This window comes from Botryllus schlosseri, chromosome 6 (genome assembly GCF_051294905.1).
Source record: "Botryllus schlosseri isolate E-star chromosome 6, Bs_hap1, whole genome shotgun sequence".
Taxonomy (NCBI): domain Eukaryota; kingdom Metazoa; phylum Chordata; class Ascidiacea; order Stolidobranchia; family Styelidae; genus Botryllus; species Botryllus schlosseri.
In genome coordinates this window covers 29,941,936-29,955,921 of record NC_137241.1, presented here as the reverse complement: position 1 = coordinate 29,955,921, position 13,986 = coordinate 29,941,936, and the positions used below count along the sequence as shown (strand labels likewise).

At 38.8% G+C, this 13,986-nt stretch overlaps 1 protein-coding gene across 2 annotated transcripts; it reads right to left on the bottom strand.

The window, feature by feature from the left end:
- Positions 1-1,461: 1,461 nt before the first annotated feature.
- Positions 1,462-13,818, bottom strand: LOC145440661 (UBX domain-containing protein 7-like). 2 transcript variants are annotated; one of them, XM_080318373.1, is made up of 12 exons: positions 13,547-13,818; positions 11,263-11,360; positions 10,995-11,045; positions 8,756-8,854; positions 8,161-8,220; positions 6,861-6,974; positions 6,662-6,774; positions 6,065-6,211; positions 5,228-5,372; positions 5,062-5,141; positions 3,496-4,035; positions 1,462-2,704 (listed from the first exon to the last, which is right to left on the bottom strand). In XM_080318373.1, exons 3-12 carry the CDS (start codon positions 11,041-11,043, stop codon positions 2,540-2,542), a joined length of 1,512 nt encoding a protein of 503 aa, XP_080174499.1. In that variant the 5' UTR covers positions 11,044-11,045; positions 11,263-11,360; positions 13,547-13,818; the 3' UTR covers positions 1,462-2,539. The 2 variants fall into 2 exon arrangements, with proteins under 2 accessions (XP_080174499.1, XP_080174498.1); XM_080318372.1 differs by lacking the exons at positions 11,263-11,360; positions 13,547-13,818 and having other exon boundaries at positions 10,995-11,221.
- Positions 13,819-13,986: the final 168 nt, after the last annotated feature.

The window sequence follows — 13,986 nt, the reverse complement described above, 5'->3', positions numbered from 1 at the left end:
GGAAACTAGATTATTCTAGTCTTTTTCAGGGTTGTAATGATTAGACTCGGCTTACGTGTTTGACTCGACTTGTACTCGATTCATTGCGCATCACTCGACACATTCTATATGACGTATTGAAGTCTCGTATATCTAGGGTTACCATATTTTGAGATTCGAAGAAGAGGACACTTTTGACAAGTTACAAAATAGTAAATTTAAAAACCTTTATTATTAGGTTGACTAACAACAACAACAAAAAGAAAAAAAAGGAGATCATTTTTCCAACTCTACCCTCGGCAGACACGTTCTCATGTAATATCGGTTGGCATTGACCTTTCCCTTTAGTCCAGTGGTGTCAAACATACGGCCCGCGTGCCGCATCCAGCCCGCCAGACGATTTAATGCGACCCGCGAAGCAATTCTGAATAGATCGATAAATGCTTATATTACCCAGCACATGTAACAAATTTTGAGAGATTTTTGTAGGTAATACATCCATTAGGATTAGATAGTCCTCTAAACAGCAAATGTCGAGCATGTTAATAGGCCACATTATTACCACCCGACTGCGGTGTTTTGGTCTCGTTCTAGTTACCACAATAAGGAACATTGACACCCAATTTCGTGAAAGCAAAAAAGGGCACACTTCTTTCAGAGTTTTATGGAAAAATCCATCATAAAGTAGTTATTCACCGAAGCGAAAACGCCAATGCGGACCGTTATATGCAGTTTACATGGAGAATAGGTAGTTACACAAAAATATAATTCATATATCCGTGGTCGCACTGCTGTGTTACTTCCGATTCAAAAGGTCCCCGGCCTCCAGAGAAACCGGAATCGCGATTGACTGAACCGGCCCGCGATCGGTTTGAATCCGACTCGCGACGCAATTTGAGTTTGACACCCCTGCTTTAGTCAATCTTGCCAACACTGCCGTCGAAATCGTGATTTTTCAAAGGTATAAAGGAGGACGAATTGCCAAAACGAGGATATCTTAGATTTCTTACAAAAGGAAGACAAATCCTAGCTAACCTACCCTACTAGTATGACCAGTGCTCAAACTTTTTGATTCATCGCCCCATTATCAAAAGCTCATCATAGCTTCTTCACCCCCTAAACTAATGACTGGGGATCACAGGTAAGGTTACCCTACTACCTTTCCGTACCATATGTAGGCCTACGTCCAGTGATCACATTCGGCTCGAAATACATTCAGCTTCCACTGAAGCAATGCCAGTCAGCTCTCGATATTACCGGCCACGACCTGTCATATCGACCTCGCCACCCCTTTTTGTCACATGTCCTTGTATATTATCTTCCTAAACTCTTCATTCTGGGTGCATGCCTCCTTTTTTACATCGCCTAGACCAGGTGGGTGTCTGATCACAAAGACTACTCCAAGTCGTTTCGACACTTTCCTATCTTTTCTTTGTAGCAGTTTTGTGGTGTTTTGCAATGATGATAAAGCTAACACACAGATAGCGATGGTTCGCGTGTATTTATCAACGAGAAACATTACACATAGCCTATGAAGCCAACGAGAAAAAGGCTTGGGTTCTGATGACCACCGAACCTATTGTAATCGATGGCTTAACGTACGTTTATAACGGCTGTGATATGGACGGACCATAAGCGTCCGAATGCAAAATACAACTCGTTAATAGGGCTGGGCAGAACGATTCGAGTACTCGAATCTGAACCGAGTATTATCTTTAATGATTCGAGTCCAGCACAGAAATGATACGCTCCTCGACACTAACAGTTCATTTGTCAACGATAATTATAATTTCGATACTATTTTTCACTGTGAAACGCAGACTTGGACAACTAGATAATGTTCAGCGTTTTTAAAGTAGACTGGATTTAGAATTATCACTACACATTTATTCTAATTCGATTAGTATTAGATATATAACTACATAGTTTTTCTTCAAATTAGATTAGAAATAGAATCGCTGAATTCATGAAAACGTGGGCATCCATTGAATTTTAGTTCATATCAGATCAGGTCCATTCCCATAACCATGGGAACGGCAAGTGCAGCAAGCTTTGCTAGTTTTCCACGATACAATTCTCCTGCGGCATTTTCAGGAAATCTAGAAATTAGATTACAATTAAAAGTAAAGCAAAGAGACATTTCATAGATTAGATTAGAATTATCAAGTTGTCAAGCCTTGAAACCTGGATGACTCGTATCATAGCATACGGTACGAAATATGTAGCACAAAGCTACACACGTTAGAGTTAATGACATATCTGTTACGTCACGATCAACCCACAACATTGTCACTAAGTGCAATGAAATAGGTCGGGTTGAAAAATACCAATTCATCCTTAATGTGATGTTGAACTCGCATTAAACTCTTTGTGGTCGCATAAAAGGTACGTGTTTGAACTTTTCACGCCATTCATACTGTTATGTGCTTATGAATGATACTCGACTCAAATCCTAATACTCTAATCAGAATCAAACCACTCAGGCACTTGAATTTGTCCAGCCCTGCGCGTTTACGAGTCCAAATAATGTAGAGTCGCGTTACTACGCGAAACCACAACATCATCTTTCAATCTCTTCCACAAATACTGCAGACCTCGGATATAAACCCGCCTCTTTCAAAGTCTTGTCTAAACCCTGCGAGTAGACGTTTTTGCGTGGAAAGTGCGTGAGGAGATCGTAGTCTTCACGAGGGTAGCCCTTGACGATTAACTCTGACAATAACGCCTGCAAAAGAATCGAGCATGTAGATTCCAGGGTAGGGTTGGGCAGCTAGAAATATTTCACCTGTCTCAAATGACATAAGAATTAGAACGACTGAATTTGCAAAAGCTTTGGGATTGAATTAAATTCTGAATTACACGATCGAATAGTATATTCATATTGTAATGAACCCGAATCTCGTCAGGGGTCGGTCAGCCGAAAATATTCGGGTTCATTTCAATATGATTATATTATTCGATTGTATATTAAGTTAGGTAAGACCAACTCAAATACTTGGAGAGAAAGTAAAAGTGGTGTTGCCTAAAAACTCGCAAGCAGGCAAAATCCAGGGTTGCAACCAGGTCACAAGGTTCCGAGTAACAAGTCAATCTAACTTTAATGGTTTTGACTCGAGTCACAGTGTCAAGTCTCCAAGTCCTAGTCCAAGTCATTGTGTTTACGGTTCAGTATAGAGTTCAAGTCAGGTTCAACTCACCCCTGTAAAACTCTTAGGTGATATCGGAGGCCTTGGATTCATAACATACTCATGATATACCTGTTTGTTCAATCCGATAAAAGACAATTTTTGAGCCTATTTTTCAATTATTGGTCCTGATATTGGAGAATTGAATGAGTTGTATAGAATGTGTTATGTGTCATGTCATTGGCCATTTTCCAATTTTAAGAAAATGACTCAAGTCCTGACTCGAGTCATTACCCGAGTACTCAGAAAGTACATGACATCTCCAGGAAATATCAAGATAAAAATCCACGTTCAAGTGTCAAATTTACATCCCAAGCAAAACAAAACTCACTTGAACCGTCAAGTTGACGTCCATCTGAATTTCCTCGCGTGCGCCGTCCGGATACCGTATCATAATCCTACAAATATCTTTCGGATCGATCGCAAAAGTGTTCGATTTCGCGTTTGAAAATTTATCCTCCGTCAACCGACTCATGTCTTTCCCGTTGGGAACGCTGCCGATTTTCAGTTTGGACTTGATTTTTTTGTATAATTTTTCGCCGGGTTCGTCCGTGTGCGTATTTCCGTTTTGCAATATCGAGTCATCGTTATTTCCGGCTTTAAAGAAATTCTGGTCGACCTTAGTCTGATCGACTAGTTTACGATCTGTCTCGGACAGTTTTGAGTGCGTGACTATGCTGTCTTTTGAATCGGAGTCATCGATGACTATGTCGTCTGCTTCTGATACGTCGAAACCGCTGCAATCGCTGATTTCGTCGTCGTAATCCGACACTTGTACGCGTGGCGTGTGTTTGGATTCGGCCAACGACGCGGCGATAGCTGCGGCCAGTTGAGAGTCTTCGGATTTGTCGATCAGAGAGCAGTCTTCCGTCTGAAAAATCGCACATTTTGATATCAGGTAAGCATTAGAGTCGGTCAACGAGAAAAATTTTCTGCTATTCCCAAATTACAATTAGAATGATAGCTACACAGTTACTCCAAATTTGATAAGAATCAGAATGAATGATAGCTACATTTGTTTTTACAAATTAGGTTGTAATTAGAATGATAGAAACAGTTTTTCCAACTTTGATTAGAATTAGAATGACAACTATTTTTTACACAATTTGGTTAGAATTGGAATGATAGCTACACAGTTTTTCCAAATTTGATAAGAATCAGAATGAATGATAGCTACGTTTGTTTTTACAAATTAGGTTGGAATTAGAATGACAGCTATTTTTTACACAATTTGGTTAGAATTGGTATGATAGCTACTGCAACAACTTATAAGGTTATGTCTCTGTAAGTAGAACTCAGACGAGTAGTTGTCCTGGGGTATAGGCTGCACTGTCTGGTACTTAACTCTGAGAGAATGTCCTGCGTTGTAGTCGTGAATTCTTCGGACGAATATATTGTTCATACAGTTTTTCCAAATTTGATTGGAATTAGAATGATAGCTAGTTTATTTTTACCAATTAGGTTAGGTACAGTATGATAGCTACAAAATTTTTCCTAATTTGATTAGAATCAGAATGACAGCTAGTTTTTTAAAAAATTTGATTAGAATTAGAATAATAGCTAGACAGAATGCGCAAAAATTACAAAATTGAATTAAATTACGAATTATAAAGAAATACAGCAAAAATCAAATCGCGTTTCTTCCCATAAGCACGAGCATGTCAAATGTCTGTACAGGGAGCTTGTAGCTCGTCTTGCACTGCGGTAGGCTATACAGTTCTTATGTAGCATTTTCAGGAAAACCAGAAATTAGATTCAAATTAGAATACCGGCATTTTCCTCTAATTAGTCTATTTAGACAACTATAGTTACCCAATTGTCCAAGTCTGATCTGAAGTGACTGTTGGAGATATAGAACTTCAATATCTACAATTGAATAATATATTCATATCATCACCTTGGAGCGTTTGCTCGGTGGGCCGTTACTCTCTTCTTCCTCTTGGATTAGAGCACCGTGATCGGCGAGAAATTCTGCGACTGAAAAAGACGGTAAAGTTCCAATTGCAGACTCAGTTCCTTGTAGGTCAAGAGCCGGGGGTGTTGGATTCACGTAGCAAACAAACCTTTGGTTTCAAAAGTATTCGCGTTCACATCTTTCCATACGGCCAGTCTCTCTCCTGTCCGTGGGTCAAGTATCGAGACGTGGGGCCACCCGTTGACAGGATAGAATGTTGTGAATCTTTCGCCTTCCGTGCTGCCGCTGTATACCTGTTGAAAATATGATTTCCGACCTTATTAACAGACAACACGAAAAACATGCATAAACTACCAATATAGTCAGTTAACGGTCAACTGACTATTGGTTTTATAGTATTTCTAATTCCAGTTGATTTGAAAAGTGAATAGTTCTAGTTCCGGTAATGTATTTTGAAAAGCGAGTAGTTCTAATTCTAGTTCTAGTTGCGTAATCTGAAAATTCGGTAGTGGTAGTTCTAGTTGCGTATTTTGAAAAGTGAGTATTTAAAATAAAATTTAGTTGACGTACAACTAGAAAACATGTGTCGTCGTTCGGTGTGAATCTTGACACCCTTCACGTTGGAAACTAGAAATTCCTACCTTTTGAAATGCCGATCATGTCTCTGATATTTCCTGGCTCATTTGTTATTCAGCACTGGCAATTAGCGATAATAGAATCTAGCTGAGTTAGTTTTTAAAGGTCCTTACCAGAGGTGATCAAAGTAGTCATCGTCGGCACTCAAGTAGAAGTAACGACGCTAATTTCTACTTCCGTAGAAGTTGAAGTAGTAATTTACAAGTAAAAAAGTACCGTAGGTATTCTAGGCCTAGTTTTGCCTAAAAACCTGAAAATTTAGATTAACTCTACACTGTATTGCCCATTTCACTTTTGCCAACGTCCTGAATCGCAGAGTGAAATGAGAACAAAAACCGCATCCTCCGACCTGCCAAAACACGAAATGCTTCCTTATCAAATCTTGCAAAGTCTTTTTGCTCCAAACGTCTCGATTCAGAACTTGACAAGAAAACTCGCGCACATTTTGAAGGTTCACCATCAACCATTTGCCGGTTGCACGGCCAGATTCACGGGCCTGTAAAACAATGTAAAGGCATATCATACTTATCAACATATAAATATAATTTATGAAGTCCTCGGCACCCAGCTGCAGTGTGCGTCGCACACAATATTAATTTAAAATATATTCAATGATGTCAAAATATACTGGACTTTCTAATTGAAGATACTCTTGGAGGTACAGAACTGCATAATATATTCATATTGAAATAAACCCGAATATTTTCGGCTGACACTCGTCAGGGGTAAACATCAGCAACTAGTAGAGAATTGAAAATAACATTACATATACATTTTATGTAGTCTACTTTGTAAAAAAATAATAAGAATTTTCTGTACCAACAGTTTTACGGTAGGATCACCAAATATGAAGTCACTGACATAAAAATTCCTTGACCCCATAACAAAGAGTACCGTAGCGTACATTCCCTTTATTGAAAACAAACATGATAAAAACACTCCGTACCGTTTCAAAAGTTCCTCGGTGCATTAATTCCAACGGAGGTCGAAACAAATCTTCAAGACGCTTCGTCCCAGAGTTCATGCCGGAATGATTCGACACCAGACCTTCTTGCAACGCTTCAAAAAAGAAAGGCCGATGAGCAAAAATAAAGTCGCAGTCTGCAACTTTTTTTTTCAAAACTGCAAAATTTCCAGAAACTCACACGTCTCGGCTTTGAAGTCCCGGAAACCGTCGAAAACAGACCTTGGCCTTCTTCTGGAAGACCAACGCTCGCGAGATGTTGTGACGGCATAATGGGGATCATCGATTAGTACCCCTGAATCAAAAGTATCCTTCTGCTGAATCCGTATGTATCAATAAATCAGCATTTTGAATAGCTTCTTGGAGGTACAGAACTTCAATATACAATCGAATAGTATATTCAATATTCATATTGAAATAAACCAGAATATTTTCGGCTGACACTCGTCAGGGGTAATCGTCAGCAACTAGTAGAGAATTGAAAAGAACATTGTATGTCAACAATCGTGTCACCAAATATGACGTCACCGGCATAAGAAATTCGAACAATGGATGCAAACAGAGAAAGCTTAAGCTTGATGTACCATTTTTAGATTTTACTCAAAGTCCTGTTGGCATAACATTTTTCTCAATTCTCTAATAGTTGCTGGCGATTAACCATGCCGAGTTTCAGCGGAAAATATATTTGGGTTTATTTAAATATGAACAAGTATTCAATTTACCATTCTCAAAACCAGGGCTTCGCAAACTTTTGTGCTCGTGAGTAGGCTTGGGCAAAATCGAGTAAACCCGAGTCATTCGATCGAGAATCAATTATTATTACATCATAACCATAACAGAATTGGGGATTCAGAACATTCAGATACGCACCTTTTACGCGACCACACAGAAAATAAAGCCAGGTATTCACCACAAAGATAATTTGGTATTTTTCGACCATATATACCTATTTCATTGGACTTCGTGAAAAAGATGTGGATCGATCAAGACTTGACAGAAATGTCATTCCCGCTAACATGAGTAGCTCTGCAGTAGGCCACATGTTTCTGTTGCATTTCAGGTTTCAAGGCATCCACAATGGGAAAACAATTACAAATTTTCATTGATACGAGTAAAAAGGGAGCCTATAATTTTGGTACTTGAAAAATTGTCTCTCACTAGGATTAATACTCCCAGTTTAGAGTGTATGAACTTCGTGCACAGCCCTACCCACATAGAGGTTATGCCTAGCACTGCAACGCAGGTTAGAGTGCAATATTGATCTGTATATTTGATTAGAAATCGAAGAGGGCTCAGCACTTCTTAGAGGTATAATCATCACATTGATGCAGAAGTTGTAATCTCCTCCCAGCCCTACATGTTTTTCAGTAAATACAAATATATATAAGATTGATTTACTAACATTTGTGGTGACCACACAAGTCTCGGTGCGTTCGAAACGAAAATGAAAAAAGAAACACAATGCGTATTGTGTAACCGACCTGAGGTTTGAGGAATAGGCGCTCGGACGCTTGTATCGTTTGGTGGAGCAGCGGGCGACTCTGTAAAGGTATCGGAAATGAAGATGGCATTATTCTAAATGCTTTACGTTAGATTTGTATGGTTAGTCTGGTGTCTAAATGAAGCTTGTAAACATCATTAGGGGGAGCGGGAGACACATGCATACATTACGAGTCACGGAATTTGTTCACTCCACACAGACCAGAGAATGTTATGTAGAAAAAAAAATGACGATAATAAGAAAACTGTGCATTACAGCATTCGGGTTGTTTAAAAATTGTTAGATTGGATTAAAAAGAGGCTGCGCATCAAATTTGACTCAATTCCAACCAAAAAAAATCTAAATATATTAAAAATTGTATTCAATTTTTCAAATTCTCCTGGCTATCTCATGCAGTTGTGAAGTTGTCTGAAAAAACGATGCATAACAAATAATAAATCAGTACAGTAGAGTACAGCGCTAATGTGCATCTATGCTATAAAGAGAAGAGCCTGTCCGTAACACTTCAAGCCCATGTGCAACAATGCCCATTAATCGGAAATATCAACACAATAACCATCTGTCACGGAACAAACCTGTAGTTTCACTTTTATTGTCCAAATACATTTCTATAGCTCTTTCCAAATCATCAGAACACGCGTCCAGAAGGTGTTTTGCGGTCTCCGGATCAGCACCTGCATATTTTACGAAAGCATACTCAAATTTAGAAAATGGGAACTACCTATAGGCGGCTTCATCAATTTTATGTAGACCTGGGGACTTCGGCGTGGTTATAATTTATAAATATTCACAACATCATGGAAGGGTTGTAATGACTCGAGTCTGATTTTAGTCGCGATTTTTTTGGTGACTTGACTGGAGTCGAATTGCGTATTGACTCGAGACTCGGGCGGCCAAAACTGGCATTTCATTGTGGCTTCGAAGCATAGGCCTAGCTCGTTAAGTTACCACATTATTTTAGTACTTCGTCTATCAGTACTGGTACTTGAAAATGGGGCCAGAAACTGTTAAAAGCGAGGAAAATTAGTATATTCGGAATGCGAGGCATTCGATATCACTGAGGGTAGAGTTGTAAAACAGTGGGTTGTACATGACTTGAACTAGAAGCTGAACACAATGACTTGGAATCGAGTCTGAACACTGCATGACTCGGACTCGACCCTCTTCATCCCAATTCAGACTCGACTCGATAGTGAATTGAAAATGACTCGGCTTGACCAAGCCAAAGATATGAAAAATAAGATTGACTTGTGACTTGATTACAAACGCGAATCATAGTTCCGTGTAAACAAATTTGTCCACACAGCATTCGCCATTTCCCTTAGATTTTCAGCATTGAAGTAGGGGAGAGTGGGTAGGTATGGGCCACCAAATCTTACAAAGCTATAACTTATCCAAACTTGGTCTAATACTCCTAAATTTCGGTATAGACGATCATTTGTTATATGGCTAACTATTACTGGTAGAATTAAGCTAAAATACCCATGTATTTGGAAGTGACATCAAATTTTGTAACAATACATCATTTTTGTAAATAAAAAATAGGCTACCAGGTATGGGCCGGGGGGTGGTGAGGTATGGGCCGCTGTCTGTATTGAATCAATAAATGCCATTCATATCCTACAAACCTCAACTCTTGTCACAGATACCAACAGTTTGTTTATACTGATGTAAAGCTGGGCTGGAAGTGGACATTTCATATATTTCAATTCCCGTATTGATCGTAAGCCATAACACATAACGAAACAAGATAGCGAAAAATATGTAACATGAAAATCACTATCAAATCATGTTTCTTTCACCTCAACTACCCCATCAAATCCAAATGTCACAGCTCTATCTCTTATTTAAGTGGGAGTGACAAACCATGATACATATTTGAGCATATGATGACATACTGTGCTAACAAACTTTTCTCCTCTTCATTAAAGACAGTATTGGAAAACGATTTTGAAATCTTTTTCATGTGAGACTCATCCCCTGTTTTTCCATATACCTGTTTAATGTAGCTCTACCAATTTTGTACTGCCGGCATTCTTCTCCCCCTCCCATGCTTTAACGTTTCATATTGCCAAGCTCAGATCCGATTCTGAAATGTGGCCTCTTTATGGGTTTCATGATTTGCTTTCAAGTGATTGTATATGGGAGGGATGAGACCAACACCTTCTGTATTCTAGAGATAAATATATTTAATAGGATCCTTCAAATATTGATATCAGGTATATGTTATGCTGTCCCATACCCCAGCCTATTGAGGTATGGGCCGGCCCATACCCCAACCTGCTAAAAGGCCCATACCTCAAACACTCCATCTTGGGGATTCTTACCATAATTTCAAGATCTGAGAGATTGACAAAGCATTCAAACTATACTCTATAGATAGCATATTTCTCTAGCTTTCACACCATATATAAGTCTAATCCAAACATGCACATATGTGGACTCAAACCCAAATTCCCTATTTTCAAATAAATTTACTTTAGACCACAAAAATTACATATCTCTAGCTGAGTCAAAAACTCCGCTGGCCTCATGGCTGTGAGTAACATGGGTGAGTCTGGAGCCTTTTTCTAACAATCACAGAGCTTGACAACCATAAGTGATGTCACAGTCACCAGATATGGCAGTGGCCCACACCTCAACAGTGGCCCATACCTACCCACTCTCCCCTACACATGGGGAATGAGGACGTTTCAACACCCATACGATATTCATTACTGCCATATTCACCAACATATTATACGCAGAATACAAATGCATAGAAATGGTAGTTCAAGGCACTCATGAATTCAGCAATTACTCAAATTCCCATACCTGTAACGCTGACGAATTCGTCAACAACTCTTAGCCTCTTGTTGCTCATCCTTCAAGAAGGTGCATCAATTAATTCCAATTTTTAGCGTCCAATGCAACTAAGTCGTATATTCCAGCAATCAGAAGTCTATTGTTTCTAAGATGACTTACTGCATACCATCTAAACTTCAGATATGCATTGATCATTGGTAGGCCTACACAATATGAAACATTGATGAATAATACTGTATAGGCCTATACTGTTGTACAATAGCTGGTGTGACTCGGCATTTCAAAAGGATTGGGTTTGCAACTTTGATATAGGAGAGAATTCAACCCTCTCACTGTCACCTCATTACACCAATGTACGCTGCTACTGCAAAGCATCTAAAGTGCGAAAGATGCCGGTCTCATTTCCTTTTCATGTAAATTTAATGATCACAATTTAGTTTTGAAATAGTTATCGACGTTTTTCATCGTCTATCAGGTATCACTTGTTTTTAGACGTCATCGGAACATCAACCGGTTCAAGGTGTTTTTCAAACTACAAAGTCATTATTAGTAGCTATGATAATTATTGGGTACCGTTTGCAATACGGTTAGGGCGACCATATTTGGGGATCCGGAAAGAGGACATTTTTTACAAATCACAATTTAAGTTGGATTACCGAATTAGAAAAACGGGTGATTCGAAAATTTTTACAGGAAATCCTCTTGTGCTGACTAGAAAAAGGGAGGGGGGGGGGGCTAATTTCCTGTCCGACTCCCGGAAGACCCGCTCAAATGCCCACATTGCAGATTTTGCGTCATTTATGGCATTTTAGTTGTGCCTATCTATCTCCAATGACCTGGATGTCAAAGCCAGGAAGAATTGCCAAAACATGGGGATATATGATGGGCATCCTCGGAGGACATTTTCGATTTCATGAAAAAGGAGGAAAAATCCTTATAAAAGAGGACATATGGTAACCCTACATACGGTACCATCTAGGGAACAAAACCCAGTGCATTACTAATGATGTTTGATGTACATGTCCGTCATGGCACAGTTCTTTTAAAATTTCATATCTTTAATTAAATAAATACTTCACTACAAAAACAATGAGACAAGTTTGGTCTCAAATCGATTTTTTAGCAAAAAAAGTCTTAAAGACGAATTAGTCTTACCAAGTACTTTCTGTCTTAAAAGTAAGACCAGAATTGATCGAAAATAGTAGGGGTGCTTTGGGGGCATCCTTATCAATGTTAGGGTCTGAGCGAAGGGGAAGCATGAGAGAGACCAGAATTTGCGGCGTTGGGATGATACTGTACTAAGGAGTTTACAAGATATTCACTAGATATAGTTATCAAGGTACATGCCACTTACTACTCACATGCACTATTCAGATCAATATATATATGGTTGTCTGAGTCGAAAATAGCATTTATGGTGAGTGGGTAAAATGAGACCAAAAATACTGCACAATTCGTCTTAAAAACAAGACCAAAAAAACTGAAGCATTGAAAATTATCTCGATAAACTAGCTGTGTCTGTGAAGTCCTTAGATAAGTATTGTCCCATGGTCTCTCTCACTCTCCCCCTTCACTCAGAACCTAACATTGAAAAGGATGCCTCCAAAGCAGTGCTTCCATTATCGATAAAGTTGGGTCTTACCTTTGAGACGGAAAGTACTTGGTAACACTAATTGGTCTTCAAGACTTTTTTTGCTAAAAACCGACTTGAGAAAGAATGTAGGCCTACTTGGTAAGACTAATTGGTTTTGAGACTTTTTTTTCTAAAAAATCGATTTGAGACCAAATTTGTCTAATTTTACGCTCTTGGCCCATGTCAACTTTCCGGTCTCATTTTCAAGATCACAAACATGTTGTTTCTTGATTAGCGAAATCCGACTTGAAAACCAGACCAAAAATACTGACACATCACAAACTGTCTCAAAAAGCCAGTTATGTCTTATGCTCTTGGCCCATGTCAACTTTCCGGTCTCATTTTTAAGACCACTAATCATGTCATTTCTTGATTAGTGAAATTTGTCTTAGAAACAAGACAAAAAATACTGACACATCAAAAACTGTCTCAATAAGCTTGTTATGTCTTAGAGCTCCTGACCCATGTCAACTTTCCGGTCTCATTTTTAAGACCACAAATCATGTTATTACTTGATTAGCGAAATCTGTCTTAAAAACAAGACCAGAAATACTGACAAACAAAAACTGTCTTAGAGCTCCTGACCCATGTCAACTTTCCGGTCTCATTTTTAAGACCACAAATCATGTCGTTTCTTGATTAGCGAAATTTGTCTTAAAAACAAGACCAAAAATACTAACACATCAAAAACTGTCTTAATAAGCACAATATGTCTTATGGGATGCTTTTATTGGTCTCATTTTTAAGACCAAATAATTGTGACAATTATATATGGTCTTAAACAGCTGAATCAGTCTCAATTTTAAGACCTCAATTCATCAGTGAGACTGAAATTGCTGAAAATGAAACCAAATCATCCTCATTTCTTAAATTTGAGACCAAATTTGTCTAATTTTTTTTGTAGTGTTCCAGGTTGATAATCCCTCACCACAGAAAATGTCAAATATATTTATATGCCAAGTCATGATCTTTCAGCATTAATGTTGCGTCTTCACTTTAGTCACCACCCACAGTGGAAATGGAAAAGTCACGTGCAGCTCTCCGTTCAACTACAGGCCTACTTGATTATTCTATGCAATGCAAGAAACCCTTCTGGCACGCGCAACTCATTGCTGAAAACAACCAAATATCTGTGTGATAACATTTGACTTGCTAGGTCCCAGCCTCAAAAATTTAAACGGTTATCGAATCGAACCGAATATGCATTTCGATGTTACAAATTGCTAATTACAAATAATAATGAGTATGAGCCTCATGCATATATGCCAACATTGAATACAGTTCAACTATTGTTCTGTCAGCTACCGGTACCAAGTAGGATAAAACAATGCATTGCGGGCTGGGCTGCGTTCCAACGGCACACGAAAA

What these genes read in the sequence shown, in the direction of transcription:
- LOC145440661 (XM_080318373.1), bottom strand. Translation starts at nt 11,043, where the DNA reads ATGAGCAACAAGAGGCTAAGAGTTGTTGACGAATTCGTCAGCGTTACA. An exon ending in ACCGAGGAACTTTTGAAACG is followed by an intron (nt 6,212 to 6,661) that starts GTACGGAGTGTT and finishes ATTGTTTTACAG; the next exon opens with GCCCGTGAATCTGGCCGTGC. An exon ending in ACGTCAACTTGACGGTTCAA is followed by an intron (nt 2,705 to 3,495) that starts GTGAGTTTTGTT and finishes ATTCTTTTGCAG; the next exon opens with GCGTTATTGTCAGAGTTAAT.